General features: G+C 47.3%; 1 protein-coding gene across 2 annotated transcripts; it reads right to left on the reverse strand.

The window, feature by feature from the left end:
* Nucleotides 1078–20630, reverse strand: FAM71F1 (family with sequence similarity 71 member F1). 2 transcript variants are annotated; one of them, XM_021078814.1, is made up of 8 exons: nt 18900–20630; nt 18041–18429; nt 16752–16936; nt 14822–15074; nt 10995–11116; nt 7608–7645; nt 3825–3992; nt 1078–1993 (listed from the first exon to the last, which is right to left on the reverse strand). In XM_021078814.1, the coding sequence occupies exons 2-8, from the start codon at nt 18284–18286 to the stop codon at nt 1980–1982; spliced, it is 1026 nt and encodes a 341-aa protein (XP_020934473.1). In that variant the 5' UTR covers nt 18287–18429; nt 18900–20630; the 3' UTR covers nt 1078–1979. The 2 variants fall into 2 exon arrangements, with proteins under 2 accessions (XP_020934473.1, XP_020934472.1); XM_021078813.1 differs by having other exon boundaries at nt 18041–20630.

The raw sequence follows: 21150 nt of genomic DNA on the forward strand, positions 1-21150 counted from the left end.
TTGAGCAGAGAACTGACATGACCTAAGATTTTAAAAGAGTCACATTAGATTGAGCAGGGTTTTGTTTGTTTATGGCTGCATCTATGGCATATGGAAGTTCCCGGGCTAGGGGTTGAATTGGCGTCAGTGGTGGAGGACAGGAACTGTGGCCAGAGTGTGGGAAGGATCATATATGTGAATATTAAAATCACCAAGAATTAGGACACAAGTCATCCTTGGTAAGAGTGATGGTGATGCAGGAACTCGATTTTTTTTTTCTTTTATCTTTTTGCCATTTCTTGGGCCACTTCCGCGGCATATGGAGGTTCCCAGGCTAGGGTCTAATCGGAGCTGTAGCTGCCAGCCTACACCAGAGCCACAGCAACTCGGGATCCGAGCCACGTCTGCAACCTACAACACAGCTCACGGCAACACCGGATCCTTAACCCACTGAGCAAGGACAGGGATCGAACCTGCAACTTCATGGTTCCTAGTTGGATTCGTTAACCACTGCACCACGACGGGAACTCCAGGAACTGGATTTTTAGCCCACTAACCATTTCAATCTGAAAACCACTTAAGTGAAAAAACAGACCCTCCCTGGATAATCTTTTTTTCGGTCTTTTTTTATTTTTTAGGGCCTCGCTTAAGGCATATGAGAATTCCCAGGCTACGGATCTAATTAGAGCTGTAGCTGCCAGCCTATACCACAGCCACAGCAACACCAGATCCTTAAGCCACTGACCGAGGCCAGGAATTGAATCCGTGTCCTCATGGATACTAGTTGGGCTCGTTATCACTGAGCCATGATGGGAACACCCCTCCTCGGATAATCTAAATCAAAGCAAGACATCCAAAATGGCTTTCAAATTGGAGAGTTGGGCAGCTTTTCTGAAATACTCAAGAATCTGGTTTTTATTGCATGTGAAATACTGTGCATTTTACTGTGCATTTTAAACAGAGGCCGGTCCACGGGCCATCTGGCAGACCCTCCTTAGTGGCTCCCTTGATCTAGAGTTTATCAACCTCTGGTTTTACCTGTACTTTGGGCCTGGAACCTCTGATTTACCTGTACTTTGAGGCTGTGCCTCCTCTCTTTGGAATCTCTAATAAGCTCTAGCAAGGCAGGCCAATATTTCAAGGGGTTGTCACATGCAAAAGAAATTGAGCAAACTTAGAAGTTTGAACACAAAACAAACTCCCCCTACCTCACACGCCCTGCCTTCCTACCTCCTGCAGGAACCTTTCTGCAGCTGCAAACCCACACCTCTGTTTGGAATGGCAGGACTGGACTAGCAAGTCCAAGTTAGGGAATGAATGCACGATGGACGAAGGTCTAAAACTTGAATCAGAAAAGAGGGAGTAACAAGAAACATTGGCAAAAAAGGCACATTTAAGGAGAGGCCTTTGGCTGGAATTCATTTCTGGCCCCTCATCCTTGTCCAGAATAGTTTGAGCAGAGAAGAAAGCACTTATCTTTTTTGGAATATGACCTTACTTTCAAGTTTGAATTAGAGAAATAAAAGTGTGGCGAGGCATCTCTCAGCGGCGTGCTTCGCTTGTCTTCTCTTATGTTTCCTTCTGTCACCACTTTCCTGCCTCTCCCCTCTTCTCTGATTTCCTCCCTCCACCTTCCACTTTGGGGCCGCTGTCTGGGTCTCTTCCACCTCTCCTCCGGTCCTGTTTCTCTCTCCTCCTTCTCTCCGTCTCTCGGTCCCGGCCCTTCTGCAAGCACGTCTTCTCGTGCCCACTCTGGGGGTGGAATGGAGGCGAGGTGCAGTAGACAGGACGCCAAGTCACGTGCTGGAACAATGCTTCTCATCCAGGAGCCATGCTCTCAAGTGGTTCTCTCAGGAGAGGCTGTGCTGTCATCAGGAGATCATTCTAGTTCTTCCTTAGTTGTGGCTTTCTCCTCTCCACCAGATAGAGTCCCTCAGAAAGCTGAATGCTGCAGAGTGGCGTTGGCGAGGGCTGTGTAGATTCTCCCCAGGGTGCAAGGCTCAGATAGAACTTCCTGTTAGTGTAGGAGAGGAAAAGATTCAATAGGATGTAACTTGCCTTAAAAGTTCTTCTGGGAGTTCCCGTCTTGGCGCAATGGAAATGAATCCGACTAGGAACCGTGAGGTTGCGTGTTCCATCCCTGGCCTCACTCAGTGGGTTAAGGATCCGGCGTTGCCATGAGCTGTGGTGTAGGTCACAGATGCGGCTCGGATCTGATGTGGCTGTGGCTGTGGCGTAGGCTGGCAGCTGTATCTCTGATTAGACTTCTAGCCTGGGAACCTCCATACACCACGGATGTGGCCCTAAAAAGACAAAAGACAAAAAAAAAAAAAGCTCTTCTGTGGGCAACTAGATACTTCTGTTAATTTTTATTTATATGTTTATGTATTTATTTTCTTTTTATGGCCGCACCTGTCGCATATGGAAGTTCTCGGGCTAGGGGTCAAACAGGATCTGCAACTGCCAGCCTGTGCCACAGCCACAGCAACGTAGGATCTGAGCAGTATCTGTGACCTACCCCGTGGCTTGCCTAGTTGGATTGATTCCTAGTCGGATCCTTAACCCACGGAGCAAGGCCAGGGATGGAACCTGCATCCTCACAGAGACAGTGTCAGGTCCTTAACCCAGTGAGCCACAATGGGAATTTCACTTCTGTTAATTTTTAAATTGTCAACTATTAATAACAGGTAACTTGTAAGACTTAGTGGTTTATTAATATCAGACTTTAGAAAACATAAACCACTTCTACTTTCTTTAAAGATTATCTCTGATCAGATAGAGGCATACAGGAAGTACGTAATGAATGACTGTTAAGTGAATGCATGGATGGATGTGTGAGGCTTGGAGCAGGGAAAGGCAAGGGCTGGACCCCAGAGAAGTGTGTCCCCCACCCCGTCCCTCCTTCTCACTCTCCACAGCAGAAGGCCGAGGATCTCTAAAAGCTCTAGAAAGGAAAAGGAGCTGCCCCTTCCGCATAGGCAGCCTCTCATGCCTGCCAAACAGTGGGGAGAAGGCAGCTCTAGTGGCAACAGTGTCCTGCTAGTCTCTATCCCTTCACAGCCATTCGCAGGAACTCCTAGGAGCCTCTGGTGGCTCTGGAGGCTCCATACTTAGGGTTTCACTCAGCCCAATCAGAGAGAAAGAAGAACAGGGCAAGAAAAAAGAGGGCTGGGAGTTCCCGTTGTGGCTCAGTGGGTTTAGAACCTGACTAGTATTCGTGAGGATGCGGGTTCGATCCCTGGCCTTGCTCAGTGGGTTAAGGATTCAGCATTGCCAAGAGATGCAGTGTAGGTCACAGATGCTGACTGGATCTGGTGTTCCTGTGGCTGTAGCATAGGCCGGTAGCTATGACTCCGATTAGACCCCTAGCCTGGTGACTTGCATATACTGTGGGTACAGCCCTAAAAAGACAAAAATAATCATGAAAAAGAACAGGAGTTCCCATCATGGCTCAGTGGTTAACAAATCTGACCAGGAACCAAAAGGTTGCGGTTCGATCCCTGGCCTCGATCAGTGGGTTAAAGATCTGGCGTTGCAGTGAGCTGTGGTGTAGGTTGCAGATGCAGCTCAGATCCCGAGTTGCTGTGGCTGTGGTGGAGGCCGGTGGCTGAGCTCCGATCAGACCCCTAGCCTGGGAACCTCCATATGCCACGGGTGCGGCCCTAGAAACAAACAAACAAACAAGCAAAAAGAACAAAGAGGGTTGTGGTGGCTGTGGCTCGACCCTTACTCCCACCCCATTGCCTCCTGGAATCACCCCCAGGACCCTAGGACCTGAACCTGGGCCTGAGGTGGAATTCCAGGCCTGTCCCAGGAAGGCAGCTGGACTAGCCCCATCACCGTACCTATGATCGGGGACAGCTGTGGCCCCGTGGAGGCTGCCAGAGTGCTGAGGAGAGAGAGGGGCTGCGGCCCAGAGGGATTCTCTCTTTCCCACTCTCCATAGGTGAACGAATCCCTCCAACTGAGGTCGCGGGTGCAAGGGATGGAATCTTCGCTGGGACTGTTTTTTTCTAGGACAAGAAAAGAATGCATTTGCTTGTACTTTAATTCACAGAGCCTCTCAGATTCCAGCCAACATTTGTGAGGTGCTTATTATGGGCCAGGCACGAGTCCAAACAATTACACGCATTAATGCTCTTTTAACCCTCACAATAGCCCTGAGAGGTCAACGCTGCCATAGTCCCCATTTGAGGCCTGAGGAATCTGAGGCCCAGCAAGGTTAAGTCACTTACCCATGGCCACATAATGAGGAGGCAGGGCCAGAACTCAAAGCCAGAGAGCCCGGCTACAGAGCCTGAGCTTTTTACCACATCATGTCAACAAGGCAGTACCAGTAAAAGGAGGGAACCCACGCGGCTTGGAGAGGTTAACCAAGTGAATGTCCCCAGGAGCTTCAGCTAGCTGAACTGGCAATGGCCCTGAACCCAGACGGCCTGAAGCCAGAGCCTGTTCTTGGCTTCAGCTACCCAAAGGGTGGCTCACAGCCCAGCAGCTCTGGCATCGCTGAGAGCATGTGTCTCAGGTCCACCCAGACCCACACTGACTCAACATCTGCATATTAACAAGATCCCCAGGGGATCATTTATACATTAAAGTTGGGGAAGGCAATAGGTCACAGCTCCAGCTGATGGGGAGTTAAAAGGTTCAACCACACAGGTGAGCTGGGGGATGCCGGCTTTTCCAAATGTAGTTCACTCTCTCGTCATCTAAAATTTCCAAGAGGCTGGGAAGTGACTGTCCTTCCAAACCAAAAGGGTACACTACCTGGACAAAGAGAAAAAGAGGGGTTCCTTCAGCTCCAAAGAAAGAGCAGGGCTCTTAGGCCATCCCAGGGTGATTCGCTGAAATCAGCCTAGGGCCATCTCGGAAGTGACAGTCCCCATGACACAGGCGTCCCATGACTCTGAAATTCTAGCTGTTTTCTCAAGTCCTAGAAATAAGTTTGCAATATTCTCTATTTCTATCTTCTTCAACTCTAACCTCATGGGGTATGTTTTGAGTGTGTGTGTGTGTGCGTGAGCATGTGTGTGTTTGAATGTATGTGTAAAAACATTAATGAATCAACGTTATATTAGCAGTTTCTCATATAATAGGAGAAGGTATTTGTAGACTTGGAGAAAATGTGGGCCAGCAATCAGCTTGATTCACCATTTATTTTATTTTATTGTCTTTTGGGGGTGGCTACACCCATAGCATATGGAGGTTCCCAGCCTAGGGGTCAAATCAGAATTGTAGCCGCCAGCCTACACCATAGCCACAGCAACACTGGATCCTCAACCTACACCCCAGCTCATGGCAACGCTGGATCCTCAACCCACAGAGAGAGGCCAGGGATCAAACCCGTGTCCTCATAGCTACTAGTCAGGTTCATTAACTGCTGAGCCATGACGGGAACTCCTCTAGTCACCATTTAGAATGGGTTGTGAACTGGCAGCCTCCAGGCTCACTTTAATCTGTAGATACACTTTGTTTGCCCAGTAAGTATAGGCATATACTGTAGTTTTTTATGAAGTGGGGATATGTGTCACATAAAAATCCAGGTTTTTGGTTTTTCTTGAAAGATCAGAGTATCTGGCAACACCAGGCCTGTGTTCTAGGATGGCAATAATTCACTGACTCTTTAATGGAAATGTTCGCTTTTGGAGTTCCTGTCATGGCTTGGTGGAAAGGAATCTGACTAGCATCCATGAGGACGCAGGTTTGATCCCTGGCCTCACTCAGTGAGTTAAGGATCCAGCATTGCCTTGAGCTGTGGTGTAGGCTGCAGACTTGGCTCAGATCTGGCATTGCTGTGGCTGTGGCATAGGCCGGCAACTGTAGCTCCAATTCAACCCCTAGCCTGGGAATCTCCATATGCCACAAGTATGGCCCTAAATAGACCCCCCCCCCCAAAAAAGAGAGAGAGAGAGAGAGAGGGAGAGAGAGAGAGAAAGAAAGAAATGTTCATTTTTTTCATTGCCAGTGTCCCCACCACTCCCTACTGTCTCCTTAATGCTGAAACCAAGTGTCAGTCCGGCTGTTGTTTTACCAATAATAGAGCCGAGAGAAAAATCAACCATTTCTGAGTTCCCGTCGTGGCACACCGAAAACGAATCCGACTAGGAACCATGAGGTTGCGGGTTCGATCCCTGGCCTTGCTCGGTGGGTTAAGGATCTGGTGTTGCTGTGAGCTGTGGTGTAGGTCGCAGATGCGGCTCGATCCCGCATTGCTGTGGCTGTGGCGTAGGCCGGTGGCTACAGCTCTGATTCAACCCTTAGCCTGGGAACCTCCATATCCCGAGGGTGCTGCCCTAAAAAAGACAAAAAAATCAACCATTTCTTATATGTATGACACCTTGACTCTTCTCTCAATTATACCTCCTGCAGACATTTGAGTTGAGGTAACTGCTTTGGATAAAAGTTGGCACAGCTCCCCTGAGATGTACACTTTCCTCTAAATCTCTAAATATAACATGATATTTTGGCTGACTCCTGAGCCAATTTGGAGGAATAATTTATTAGCGGTATGCTGCATGAATATTTATTGAGTTTCTACTGTGTTTCTAGCCCTGTGCGTGCCATGAAAAAAAAATTAGTATTAGTTGAAGAAACAAGGCTTATTATACCTATGAAACGATGAGGGATCTTATGTTACATAAGACAGGTTATGAGCAAGTCTTGCCTGGACAGGAAGGTGAGTGTACCTAGAAGATTAGGTAGGATTGAGAGTGGCATCAGGGGAAGGGAACAGAGAGAGATGAATAAGGCCTGGGGAAGGATACCTGAGGTGTGACCAGAGCAGAAGATTTGGGTCGGAGAAGAGGAGGAGGCAGAGGGCTCCCGTCTGAGGAAGAGAAGGTGATCGGGTGAGATGGGTAAGAGGTGGAAAGTTCCTGCAGGGTCATCCATGCCCAAATGAGTGGATGTGGCTAAAACTAGAACCTGGACGTACATAGGGAACTGGTTGCTGTTTCTGGAATGTGTCATGCTGTCTCACAGACTCTGTCTCTTCCTACAATCCCTACCTCATCCGCTTCGGCCAGCCCACATGCACTCATCCTCTCTGACTCAGCTCAGATCCCAGGCCTTCCCAGACAGCTTCTGGGAAGGAGTGAGGCAGCCCTGTCTTTGTGCTCCAGTGGCACCCTGGGCCTGAGCTTTGAAAGTTGCCTGAGGAGAGGTTTTGTCATTTGGGGATGTACCCATCTGACTCCACCAGCTTATAAACCCCTTGAAAGGAGTACCAGGTCTCTCTTCACTGTGAGTCCAGAGACTTCCAGAGGGTTTGGCACTTACCAAGTGCTCAGTGCATGTTTTTGAAGGAATACATGAATGAATGAATGAACTAGCGGCAGACTGCTGCAGTGGTCCAGGCAAGAGATGATAACGTGGACTAGGGAAGGATCTGTGGGAGCAGAAGTGAGGTCAAGGATATAAGAAACATTTCGAAGAAAGATACTGGTAGGATGTGGTGTCAAATGGACGCTGGTGGCCAAAGGTCCCACAGGAGCTCAACCCAAGGTGCGGAGAATGATGGCGACTCGGTCAGCATCAGGAAAGCTGGGGCAGGGAGTGGGAGGGACTTATTCCTGGATCCGAAAGGCAGAACGTTCTCTGAGACAAGGGTGCCCTGGGCCCTCCATTACCTGAGCTGTGCTTTTTGTTCTCTGTCTTTTTGCTGCTCCTGGAACTCCAGCCATTTCAGGATCAAGGAAATGAAGGTCAAAAAACAAAACAAACAAACAAAAAAAGAATAGAGCATGAAACTCTCATTTCAGATTTTATGTCAAGCTGTATTTTTCCTGATGCAACCAAAGCTTTACAGGCAGATATAAATATGAAAAAGGCCAGCTGTGGCTATATGGGGTATGCGTGATGCACATTAAAGTCCCAGATGAAAAAACAGGGAAGGGGAGGTGGGCTGGGGTGGGGTTTGAGGAACACAGCCCACGCTGCTGACTTTGCTGAGGTGGAGGGTGTGTGACTCCATCTGTTTGGTCTTGCATCTCAGCCGTTTGATTTTATTTGCTGTAAGTTGCATACTGTTGCCAATATGCCAAGAACTGCTATAACTGCACACAGACCAGAACCTGCCTAAATAAGCAGGAAAATCATCACGCAGGGCTTCATTCTGGGACGTTAAAGAGATGAAACGACATGTCTGTACAAAGCAATTATTGAGCCAGGGAAGCAAAAATTAAATGTTCCCCGTTTCTCAAATCGCTCTGATCCATTTTGTGTATGACAGCCCAGACTTGGTTGCCATAGCTTCCTGGCTGGTCTCGCCACACCTACCCGCCCTCTCTTCAAATCACTGTCACTGCAAGAGCCAGCATGACCTTTTAAAAATGTAAATTGGATCACGTCACTTCCCTGTTTAAAATGCTGCTAAGTCTCCTGTTACACTTAAAGTCTAAATGCGTTTGCATGGTTTCCCAGGCCCTGCGGGGCTTGGTGCTGGCCACATCTATGGATGTCCTCCTACCACCGCCCCTACTAACCCACTGGCCTTTCTTCCCTCTCTCTGCACTCGCCAAGCTTCCTCCTCTGGTCGAAGCCTTAGTCTTACACCCGTTCTTTTCCTTACCCCACACCGGTCCCTCCACCCTTTATCAGGCTTCTGTGTGTTTCTCCTTCAGGTCTTGGAATCTTCTGACCTTCTGGAGATATTAAAAGCTGTCTGTGCCAGAGAGTGCCAGGAGGCCTCCAGCATCCCCTTTCCCTTCTCCCTTGGGCAGAGCATCCAATTTTGTGTTGGGCCCAAGGCCATGTGGGAGGAAGGATGCATTTCCCAGCTTCCTTTGCAGCTGGCTGTGGCCATGTGACTGACTTGTGGCCAGTGAGACATAAACGGAAGCCGTCCTTCCCAGAGTAATAAAGAAAATCTGTGATTTAACGTTTTGAAATAGTCAAAAAGTTGCTTCAGAATATCCTGCCCTGGAGTTTCCATTGTGGCTCAGCAGTCATGAACTATACTACCATCCATGAGGACTTGGGTTTGATCCCTGGCCTTGCTCAGTGGGTTAAGAATCTGGCATTGCCATGAGCTGTGGTGTGGGTTGCAGGCGATGCTCAGATCTGGCATTGCTGTAGCTGTGGCACAGGCCAAGGGCTACAGCTCTGATTTGACCCCTAGCCTGGGAACTTCCATGTGCCACAGGCACAACCCTAAAAAGCAAAAAATTTTTTTAAATCTTGCATCTTGCTCTTGTTAGAGTCCAAGCTCTCCAGCTCAGCAAGGGGACCTCTTACCCTGAAATTTCTTCATTGCAGATCTCTGTATGACATACAGAATGAGGAGCTCAGTATATATTCTTTAACAGCAAGCCATTAAGAAGCCTTTTTCTTCTGTTAATACTTTTCTCCTCCCGTCCCAGTTTAGAATTAATAATACAAGTTAATGTTCATTGACACTTCTTTGTTCATTTGTTAATTTGACAACTTCTTGGAGAGTTTATTTAGATCTGCCTCCAAATCTGCTGAAGCCGAGTTAAGCACTTGAGGCATATGAGCTCATTTAATCCTAACAGTACCTGGGAGAGGCTGGCACTACTGTAATCTCCATTTTACAGGTCTGAAAACTGAGGCCTGGCAGAGTGAGGCAATGTGCCCAAGAGCTCACAGGCAGAGCAGTGACTCTGATGAGAGATTGCCTCCTTTGTTCTCCCGGTTTTCAGCTTATGACCGGCACTCACAGAGAGATATTTCTTTTTTTGGTTCTGTCACTGAGCTACTGGTCTCTATTATGACAAAAAAATTCCTTTTATGTGACACCTTTTTTTTCTCTCCTGGTGGCATTTACTCATTTGCCTCTGTTCTCCCTTTTCTTCAACACTGCAAATCAAGCTCACCAGGACCCTGGTTCCCACCTCACCTTTGCTCTCCAGCCGTGGTTCCCTGCGGTCTAAGGGCTCTGGACTTCTGTCTCTCTCATACCAACCAGTTCAACACTCAACCCTGAGTCACCTGCACCTACAGGGACACCTTCAGGCATGAAGAAGACAGGCCTGCACAATGGAGCTTATCAGAAAACTTATTTTATTTTTGTCTTTTTTTTTTTTTAGGGCCATACCAGCGGCATATGGAAGTCCCCAGGCTAGGGGTCCAATTGGAACTGTAGCTGCCGGCCTACACCACAGCCACAGCAACACCAGACCTGAACCGTGTCTGTGATCTACACCATTGCTCGCGGCAACGCTGGATCTTTAACCCACTGAGCAAGGCCAGGGATCGAACCCACAACCTCATGGTTCCTAGTTGGATTCATTTCCACTGCACCACGATGGGAACTCCAGAAAACTTTTTTTATAAAAATCACCACAGAACATCCATAAAGTCCAAGCAGGGGCGAGGTAAGTAGGTAAAGAACCCAATGGTAGATGAGCTTTTAAATAATGTTTGGGTTATTTCTCTGCAGGACTAGGAGCTCGGTTAGAAATTAGGTTTTACTTCCTGACTCGTGTTGCTAATTTATTCTTACCACCGAAGAAGTTACTTTTCATTTTTTAGAAAATTCCTCCTCTTGGAGTTCCCGTCATGGCACAGTGGGTAACGAATCCGACTAGGAACCATAAGGTTGCGGGTTCGGTCCCTGCCCTTGCTCAGTGGGTTAACGATCCGGCGTTGCCGTGAGCTGTGGTGTAGGTTGCAGACGCGGCTCGGATCCTGCGCTACTGTGGCTCTGGCATAGGCCGGTGGCTACAGCTCCGATTAGACCCCTAGCCTGGGAACCTCCATATGCCGCAAGAGCGGCCCAAGAAATGGCAAAAAGACAAAAAAAAAAAAAAAAAAAAAAAGAAAAGAAAAAAGAAAATTCCTCCTCTGGAGTCAAGCCCATGAAGCTTGTGGAGAAGAATTAGGCCAAGAGACCAGGAAAAAGTTGTCCTGAGTCAAGGAGAGAGACTGGGTACCAGGGGCAGTCCCCCATGCCCCACCCATGCCCATTAACCAAGTGACTGGGTTTCTGGATTTCACAGTGCAGACCGTCTGGCTGCAGGGGGGGAGGTCGGGCTGGCTGGCTTTGGGTCGGGTACCTGAACTGGTTGTGCTGGTGCAAGTCGGCAAAAATCTGAGAGAGGGCCTCACTCTCGCCCTTGGCCATCAGCTGCATGAGGCTCTCGCTGGGCTGGGAGGCTTGGGGTTTCTTCTGTACTAACTAGAGGGGAGAAAGAAAAAAAGCAAAACCAACTGGTAAGGCCTTAGCGTCTCTGCATTTTCTCATATCATGACCCAGATCCTGAAGTGTTAGAACTCAAGCTGTTCCATGGAACAGGGCCACGCCAGCTCCTCAGAGAGAGGCCATTCTGAGACCGCATCTGTTTGTTTATACCCCCGTACTGTTATACGGATCCTTTGGTGTCTAAGGATAATGTGATCATTGAATACTTTAAACATAATTTAGTAGATAACCTATTCTTATGCCTATATATGTTATTGAATAGCCTACTAATATAAACTTTAGTTAAGATTATGTTACTTGGTTTTATATTTAAGTGGAGCATGATTAAATATTTATTTTAGGAATTTAACAGTTTTCAAAATCATTTCTCTAAGAAATATCCCATCCTGAGCTCCTTTTTATGCCAGGGTAAAACTGCTTTTTTTCCTGTCGCCCACAGATGCCCCAGTTGTACACGCTGCTCATATTCATTCAATATTTATTGAATATCAACTATGTGCCAAGCACTGGGGAATCTCAGTGAAGAAAACAGATGAATCTCAGCCTTCACGGCGTTTAAAGCTGTAGCTCAAGTCAGGCTTGTGTTCATCACACTCCAAGTCCTGGGGCAAAAAGGCCCAGCTGGCGTCCCTGAATTCTATCAAATATTTAAAGCAGTAGTAGGGCGTTCCCTTCGTGGCTCAGCAGTTATCGAGCCTGACTAGGATCCATGAGGATGTGGATTTTTGCTCAGTAGGTTAATGATCCGGCGATGCCCTGAGCTGTGGTGTGGGTCGAAGATGAGGCTCGGATCCCACGTTGCTGTGGCTATGGTGTAGGCGAGTGGCTGTAGCTCCGATGCCACCCCTAACCTGGGAACTTCCAAATGCCATGGGTGCGGCCCCCCCCAAAAGGTAGTAGTAATAGCAATTCTTTACAAACTGAGAAATAGAGGAGGAAGGAACACTTCCCAAATTACTCAACAAGGCTAGTATTACTCTATACCAAAGCCAGGCTATCACGAGGAAAGTACAGACCAGTATCTCTAATGAACATAGACACAAAAGTCCTTAACAAAGTGCTAGCAAATGAAATCCATTAATATATAGAAAGGAGTATACACAGCAGTGACCAAGTAGGGTTTATTGCCGGAACAGAAGATTGGTTCAACATCTAAAAATCAGTTAATATAATAAATTATATTAATAGAATCAAGGACAAACTACATGATCATCTCGGTAGATGCAGAAAAAGCATTGAGCAAGATCTAATACCAATTCATGATAAAACCTCTCAACAAACAGGGAATAGAGGGAACTTCCTCAACTTGATAAAGGGCATCTACAAAAACGCCACAGTTAGCAGCATGCTTAATGAAACACTGAATGTTTTCCCTAAAACTAGGAACAAGGCAAGGAAGGCAAGGAGTCTACTTTTGCCGCATCTATTAAATATTGTACTGAAGGTTTTTTGTTTGTTTGTTTGTTTGTTTGTTTTTGGTCTTTTTGCCTTTTCTAAGGCCGCTCCCGTGGCATACAGAGGTCCCAGGCTAGGGGTCCCATTGGAGCTGTAGCTGCTGGCCTACACCGCAGCCACAGCAACACCAGATCCAAGCCGCATCTGCGACCTACACCACAGCTAACAGGCAACACCGGATCCTCAACCCACTGAGCAAGTCCAGGGATTGAACTGCAACCTCATAGTTCCTAGTGGAATTCATTAACCACTGCGCCATGACAGGAACTCCAGTACTGAAGGTTCTAATTAATACAATAAGACAATAAATAAACATATGGATCCAAATTGGAAATGAAGTTAAGCTGACTTTATTACAGATGACATGAATATATGTGTGTATGTTTATAGAAAAATCCCAAGGAATCCACAAAAACTGCTGCAACTAATGAATAAGGTTAATACACAAAAATCAATTCTATTTCTATACCTCCAAAGAATGATGCAAAAACTAAATTAAGAAAATACAATTCTGGAGTTCCCGTCGTGGCGCAGTGGTTAACGAATCCGACTAGGAACCATGAGGTTGCGGGTTCGATCCCTGCCCTTGCTCAGTGGGTTAACGATCCGGCGTTGCCGTGAGCTGTGGTGTAGGTTGCAGACGCGGCTCGGATCCTGCGTTGCTGTGGCTCTGGCGTAGGCCGGTGGCTACAGCTCCGATTCAGCCCCTAGCCTGGGAACCTCCATATGCCGTGGGAGCGGCCCAAGAAATAGCAACAATAACAACAACAACAACAACAACAACAAAAGACAAAAAAAAAATACAATTCTGCTCATAATAATAACAACAAAATCAAATACTCAGGAATAAATTTAAAGAAAGAAGTGCAGAATTTGTATATGAAAGCTACAAAACATCACTAAGGGAAATTAAAGAAGAATGGAATGGGGGTTCCCGTTGTGGCTCAGCAGAAATGAATCTGAGTAGTATCCATGAGGATATAGGTTCAATCCCTGGCCTTGCTCAGTGGGTTAAGGAGCTGGCATTGCTGTGAGCTGTGATGTAGGCTGCAGATGCAGCTTGGATGCTGTGTTGCTGTGGCTGTGGCATACGCTGGCAGCTGCAGCTCTGATTAGACCCTTAGCCTGGGAACTTTCGTATGTTGAAGGTTTGGCCCTAAAAAATAAAACAAGACAAAACAAACAAACAAACAAAACATGTCCTTGTCAAAATTTCAGTGGGCTTTTTTTGGGTGTAGAAATTAATAAGCTGATCCTAAAATTTACATGGAAATGCAAAGGATCTGGAATAGCCAAAACAATTTGAAAAAGAACAAAACTGAAAAACTTGTATCACTCAGTTACAAAACTTACTATAAAGCTACGTTAATCAAGACATTGTGGTGTTGGCATGAGAATAGGCAAACAGATTAATGGAACGGAATTGAGACGCCAAAAATAAGTCCTTACATTTATGGTCAATTGATTTTTGGCAAAGATGTCAAGAGAGCTAAATGGGGAAATGATAGTCTTTACAACAAATGCAAAATGGTACAGTCACTTTGGAAAACAGTTTGCCAGTTTAAATAAATTTACCATATGACCCAGTAATTTCATTCCTTGGAATCTATCCAAGACAAATGAAAACATATTTATACAAAAACTCATACACAATTTTTATAACAGCCTTATTCCTAATAGTCCCAAACTGGAAACATTCTAAATGTCCATCAACTGGTGACCAAACAACATGTGGTATATCTATACAGTGGAATACTATTCAGCAATTAAAAGGAATGAATTATTGATAATCTGTGTCTGTCATTCAGTTAGCCCAACGCTACGACGTAGATGAACTTGAAAAACATTACGCTAAGTGAAATAAGCCAGACATAAAAGACTATATACTACAGGATTCCATTTACATGAACTGTCTCAGAAATATGAGGTTGAAAACAGATGAAAGGGTCGCCTGGGGCAGAATGCAGGAACAGGGAATGACTGCAAATGGGCATGACAGAACTTTTTAGGTTGACAGAACTGTTCTAAAGCTGAGTTGTGGTGATGGTTGTGCAGCTCTATACAGTTACTGAAAGTGTTGAACTGCACACTGACGATGAGCGAAATTTAATCAGTAAAGCTGATTTTAAAAGGCCTAAGGCAAGGCTCACCTTCCCAGGGTGCTCCCCCACCCGCTCCACAGCTCAGCTCTGGCCTTGGCTGGAGGTCACGGTGGCGCCCACTTACCTTAGCGTCTCCTGAGGGACTGCAGCTGTTCTTGGGCACCAGGCAGTGAGTGACAAGAATTCTAGGGTCTTTGGTGGTGATGGACAGGCCATTCTGCAAAATTTGAACCAGTCGGATCCAGAAGTGGAAGACAGTCTCAGGATGGTCGGGGTGGAGCCTGAGGTAGTAGATCTTCTCCATGACGGTTCTCAAGCGCAGGACGCGCTGAAGACGGTCGCAGACCTGGAGCTCCACAAACTTCAGTGGGAGAATCCTGAAGATGCAAGGGAAGACACACGGACAACCCAGTGCTTCTGATCCAACCCTGTCGTCATTAAAATGAGGGGTGTCTCCTTCAGGACTGAGGCTTTTGGGGGGTAAGAGAGAGCCCGCTTAGCATAGTGGTGCTCAAACTTTGGGGAGATCAGATTCACCTGGGGAGCATGTTTAAAATGCGGACACCTGGGATCGGTGGTGTCTTGGGTGTACTGGGACAGAGGTTTGATCCCTGACCTGACACAGCGGGCTAAGGATCTGGTGTTGCCACAGCTGCGGCTTAGGTCGCAACTATGGCTCGGATCTGATCCCTGGCCTGGGAACTCCATATGCCTCGGGGTGGCCAAAAAAAGAAAAACATAAATAAAATGCAGACACCCAAAGATAACCCCAAAGATTCAGATTCAGTAGGTCTGGGGTGTGGCCTCGGAGCCTGCATTTTAACCTCCACCCATTTTGCTGGGATTCTCACGCTGATGTTCCCTGGATCCTGCCTGAGAGACAAACTAGGAGTAAGGTAGCCGTGACCTCAGCGTGTGAAGTTCCTGGGCCAGGGATTGAACCTGAGCCACAGCAGTGACAATGCCAGTTCCCTGTAAGAGAACTCCTCAATTTCCTTCTTGGTAGCACAAAGGGAGCTGGCCGCCTCTGCCTCGGAGTTGGTCCCGAGGTCCAGGTCGATCCTTCGTTGACCTTAATGCCTCAATTCCTCTTCCCAAAGGAGCTAAGGTTCAAGGAGCTGACTTTGGATCTAATATTAATCAGCTGGGACTGCACTGTGCTTGCTGCAGGTATGCCTAGAACATAGTGGAGCAATGAGGGGTTTGCCTGGACTTCTGGGAATATCTAGAGATTCCTGAGCTTTCCTACCAGAATCCTTGAAGAGGCTCAAACAACTGAAAAGGCTGTTTCATCCCGGACAAGCATGTCACTAGATGTTACAGTTCCAAGCAGGACTTCATCCCACTCATGTTACCATTAGGAAAACTGAGCTGCAGCAAGTAACTGGTGGCTCAAAAATTATTCAAGTCTAGGAGTTCCTACTGTGGCTCAACGGTAACAAACGTAACTAGTATCCATGATGATGGGGGTTCGATCCCTGGCCTCACTCAGTGGATTAAGGATGCGGCGTTGCCGTGAGCTGTGGGGTAGGTCGCAGATAAGGCTCAGATCCTGCGTGGCTGTGGCTGTGGCTGTGGCCAGCAGCTACAGCTCCAATTCAGCCCCTGTCCTGGGAATTTACATATGCTGTGGGTGTGGCCCTAAAAAGACAAAAAAAAAAAAAAAATCATTTGAGTCTAGTTAGTTGCATACCAAGGACTAGAATCTGCATCTCCCAATGAGTGCTTCATCTGCCAGATCTCCTGGCTTCCTTGCCCCTTGGCCAAAAGTGGAGAGAATTCCTAAGAATTCAGTGGAGTGAATGCAGTGAGAAGGAAAGTGGGCATGTAGACTGGCCCTCACTCCTGTCCTCGCTATGCCCCCCAATTACCCCACTTGGCCTTGATGCTTCTGGTGCACCTACTGTCTTGGGTTACTGTTGTCTAAAGACAAAACCAGTGTCACTGCTGATGCCTTCTCTGCTTTCTCCCATCTTGCGTTTAGTCACGAGCAGCCTCTGCTTTGGTTTCGTACCTCGCCCTCCTTGATCCTCGCGCCCATCCATTGTGCTCACCTCTTCAGGATGATCTTGGGGGCTGCAGATGGTCTGTTCCATGTCTGGCTCTGCCCTTGGTGCCATTTGACGCTGGCCATGAGGAGGATGTTGGGAAGAGGCAGGCAGGGCACGGAGGAGGTCACCCCAAGGGCCATGGTATTGGAAGCTTTGTAGATGTCTACCCAGCTCCTGCCCTTTTTGACCTGCGAAGCAGCACCCCCGGCACAGTGTGAGCATTCGGCAGAAGCAGCAGTACGTCTTAGGTGAGTGTTTCTCAAACCCAACACTGTGCACGCTGGGGCTGGAAAATTCTTTGAGGGGAGAAGGCCCTCCTGTTCCCTGTAGGATGTTTAGCCGCACCCATGGCCTCTACGCAGGAGATGCCAATAGCAATCTCCACTCCATCCCCCCAAATTGTGACAATCCAAAATGTCTACAGACATTGCCAAATGCCTGTCGGTGGTGGCGGGTGGGGGTGGGGTGGGGCAATAGCATCACTTGCTAAGAAGCTCAGTTTTAACCCATATGGCCTAAAAACTGTAACAGCATTTACACTACTTACTGTTAGCAATTGCTCACAAGAACCACACCCCTGGAGTTCCCTGATGTGTATCACACTTTTGTGAATCCTCCCCAGGCTGTTTTCCAGCTTTTCTTTGAAAAACATATCCTCTGGCCCTTCTTTGAGGAGCCCTATTACCTCCTGCACATTTTCTGCACTGTCAGGTCCCTGTAATTCCTGGGTTCTGTGGATGCTGGGTTCCCTTGGCTCAGGAGAGCCCAGGCAAGGAAGCAAAAAGGCACCGAATGCCGCTTTACTAAGGCCTTTGCCTCCCATGTCTCATGGGAAACTGGGGTTCAGGGTGTGCAGGCCACGTGCACAATGACGCCTCCTGAGAAGAAAGCAGTGGACTCAACTCTGAGCCCAGATCTCTCTGGGTGTCCAATGCCTATTCTTTCACCCATTAGCATTTCTGTTCCAAACCCTCAAAGGGCATCTCATTATGCAGCCTTTGTTCATCTGAAATGGGCTGACAGCCTGGAGGAGGAAGCAAACTGAGGAAGGAAGCAAACATCAAACCCTCCACTCAGAGCAGCGAACCTTCGACCTCCCTCCCAGAGTGACTGCAAGAGAAAACCTGTGGGGGGCTCTGCCCACTCGGGGTCAGGTAGGGGTAGCCTTGCATTCAGTTCCTCTCTGCCTCCGTTGTCACTCCACTCCAGGTCCAGGGACAGACTGTTTGGTTACACGGTGCGAACGGATTTAGAAGAATCAAGACGTGCCATTCGGAGCCGCCCAAGAGTACCTGGACAAAGTTGCTTTCAAACATCACTGATTCAGGAAACAGGCTGAATTCTGGAGAATGAACCATCTGGCAGAGCAGTCCCTCCTCCACACCCAGGCCCACTCCAGGATTTGGTTCCCCGTCCACAGGAAAGAGGCCCCTGAATTCTTCCCAGGCATTCAGGGAAGGGAAGGTTGGATAGGATCTTGTGACTTTGACCGTCTTCTTTGATTTGTTCCAAGTCTTTCTTTGTGGAACTGATGACATTTCGGCACATGCTCAGGGGCCCGCAGCACGTTTGTCCGGAGATCTCTCTCTTCCCTCCTGGCCTTGGGCAGCTGGCCAAGTCCTGGGACAGCCAATCAGCTCACAATGATGAATGGATGACATCATGAAAAACCAGGGCAGGCCTGCAGGAAAGGGAAATGCAGAGAAGGAAATGCTTTTACAGCCTGTTTAAAGTCCTGACGTGCCCCAAGCCCTTCTCAGGACCTGAGGACACAGCTCCCCCAGAACTTGCTGAGAAAGCACTGAACCAGGCAGAAAGCAAAGAAGGATGGCTATTGGGAAGCTCCTTCCGCTGCTAAAGGAAAATACTCTCCCTGCCTTCCAACCCTCCCTTCCGCAGAATGCAACCTACGCCCAAAGGGTTTTTTAAGGGCTGCTGTCGATTTAAAGCCCAGTCCTCTTGAGCTTTGCACCACATGGGCCCCACATGCTGCCCCGGTTTATCTGCAATCGCCTTTGCTGATTCTGGAGGGAGTTGCAGGGCTGTAGGCGCCTGCTCTGTGCTCTGCTATGGCTGGCTGACAACTTCTGCAGGCCTGATTTCCCCGAGGAGGTCAAAATGAAAGAACAGTAGAAAAAGGCAGTTTCTTACCCAGAGGCTGGCTTGGTAAGGTGCCAGCTGAGAGGACAAGAATCCCGAGGAGCAGCTCTGCTGGGTGGACAAGCCCTTCCCCATCTCGGACAGAGACAGTGCGCCTCATCCCCGAGCCAGAGGAAGCCAGAGCCTGAATCTTAGGGCAGTTAGGTCAGAGGCAAAAAACCAAGCAGGCTGACCACTATCCAAGTTTCTTTCTGGGAGAAATCTTACTCTAATTTGGACAAAATTCCAGACTTTATTAACCATCAAGGTCGAACACAATCAATTTAGAAAAGCAATTTGACAACCAACATGTGCAAAGGATAAGCATGGAGGTTTACTTTTGTATTTCATTATCAAGTCACGGAGAAGGCCCGAAACTTGAGGCTCTCCTTATCCGATTCTATCAGCCCCCTCTCCTGGTCGATTCTATTACACCCCTGCTCTATCAGCTCCCTTGTGGGTACAGCAACTTCTGCACTCACACTCCTCATTTCCTTTTGTTTATCATGTGGGGAAAGTTTTCTCTACGGTAATATTCTCTAAGGATGGGGCCGGAGACTGCATCCTGCGGTGGACATTTCCCTGCAAACAACACACAGTACAAAAGTGAGGGCGACCAAGACTCCGAAGTGATGCTTTTCATTGTTGACGCGTACCTGCAACAGTAAAGCTTATTGGCTTAGATATAAGGTGTGGATATGTTTGGCCGTGGAGACACTCAGAAGTTCCCTGCAATATGGAAGATGACTTTTTCTCTTTTCCACGCAAGCCTGCTGAGCCCATTTCTGTGGTGTGTAGAGGGCGGGGTGTTTTTTAGCATTCAGATAGCTAATCGTGAGGAATCAAGCTTTTAGCTCTAACCAAAATGCTAAGCAGTGAGAGCTGGTGCTTGAAGGTTCTACTCCTTCTTACCTGCCTCCATCAAACCTCAAAAACTCGTACATTGAATCTTAAAAAACCTTTTGACAGATACTTAGTTGTCAATCTCAATGTCCATTCTCTCCATCCCTTTAGTAATAGAATGTTTGATTTTTAGTTGGTATGAGTTTCTGGAAAAAGATTACATGTCCTGGCCTTCCTTACAGCTAGGTACGGCCACAGATCTATGCTCTGGCAAAAGAGATGTAAGCTCAAGTGCTGGGTAAAATTTCTGATGAATCACTGTGGGAAGAGGACAGGCTCTTTTTTCACTCCTTGTTTTTTCCTTCTGGCTAGAATACTGATGACTGCTGGAGCTTGAGCAGCCCTATTGGGCCATGAAGTGGCATGCTAAGGATGGTAGCATAGCAAGATGAAAGGGTTCCAGTTCCTTGAGGATCATGAAGTTATCAGACTAGTCCTGACCTCTGTACCACCAGACTTCTTCCAAATATGAGGGAAATAAAAAAGGCTTTTCTGTGATTTTGAGCCAGACTTAAAACTAGTTAATAAATCTATATAAAATGCCTATCATTTGATTGTGATGATCATCGTACAGCTACAGGTGTGATAAATTCATTGAGTAATTAAAAAAATAAAATTTAAAAAAACTCCCATCTATTCTTCTGGACTGATTTTACAGGAAAGCCTGGTACTATTTACCAGTAATTCTAAGCAATGAAGAAAATAGTGTTAATTTGCAATAAGTTAGGAACTTAATGGCAAACATATAACTTCTGGAAAAAGTTGTATAAATATATGGAGTTCCCATTGTGGCTCAGCTGTTAACACATCTGACTAGCATCCATGAGGACGCAGGTTCCATCCCTGGCCTTGCTAAATGGGTTAAGGATCCAGCGATACCGTGAGCTGAGCTGTGGTGTAGGTTGCAGATGTAGCTTGGATCCTGCATTGCTGTGGCTGTGGTGTAGGCCGACAGCTGTAGCTCCAACCAGACCCCTAGCCTGGAAACCTCCACATGCCTCGGGTGCAGCCCTAAGAAGAAAAAAAAAAAAAAAAGAAGTTGTATATATATTCCAGTACTATGAGTAACTCACTGATTTTGTTTTGCTGTGTATACAGTGATGTTGGTGCTGCCCCAACTGTTGACTTTTGCATATTGACTGATGTGCGCTTTGGTGAGCGTCTCCTTGATTGTGTTGAGTGTCGTTTGGTTTGAGGCTAAAGTCACTTTGGCAAGGTGAGCTATCATTTCAAAACCTGCTCAGAAATGACCACAATATCTGGTTGTCAGCTGCAGCTGAGCCCAGGCTTTGTGGAGCTTAAAGCTTATGCAGTTTCGGAGACTCTTAACAAATAAAAGACTGGGGGGAGGGGCATGCCA

Source organism: Sus scrofa, chromosome 18 (genome assembly GCF_000003025.6).
Source record: "Sus scrofa isolate TJ Tabasco breed Duroc chromosome 18, Sscrofa11.1, whole genome shotgun sequence".
NCBI lineage: Eukaryota > Metazoa > Chordata > Mammalia > Artiodactyla > Suidae > Sus > Sus scrofa.

Excerpts from the sequence above, each read along its gene's own strand:
- FAM71F1 (XM_021078814.1), bottom strand. The coding sequence starts at position 18,286 with ATGTCATCAGTTCCACAAAGAAAGACTTGGAACAAATCAAAGAAGACG. Across the intron at positions 11,117-14,821 it reads GTCCCTCAGGAGACGCTAAG|TTAGTACAGAAGAAACCCCA; the intron begins GTAAGTGGGCGC and ends TCTCCCCTCTAG. Across the intron at positions 3,993-7,607 it reads GAACAAAAAGCACAGCTCAG|AAAAAAACAGTCCCAGCGAA; the intron begins GTAATGGAGGGC and ends TTCTTGTCCTAG.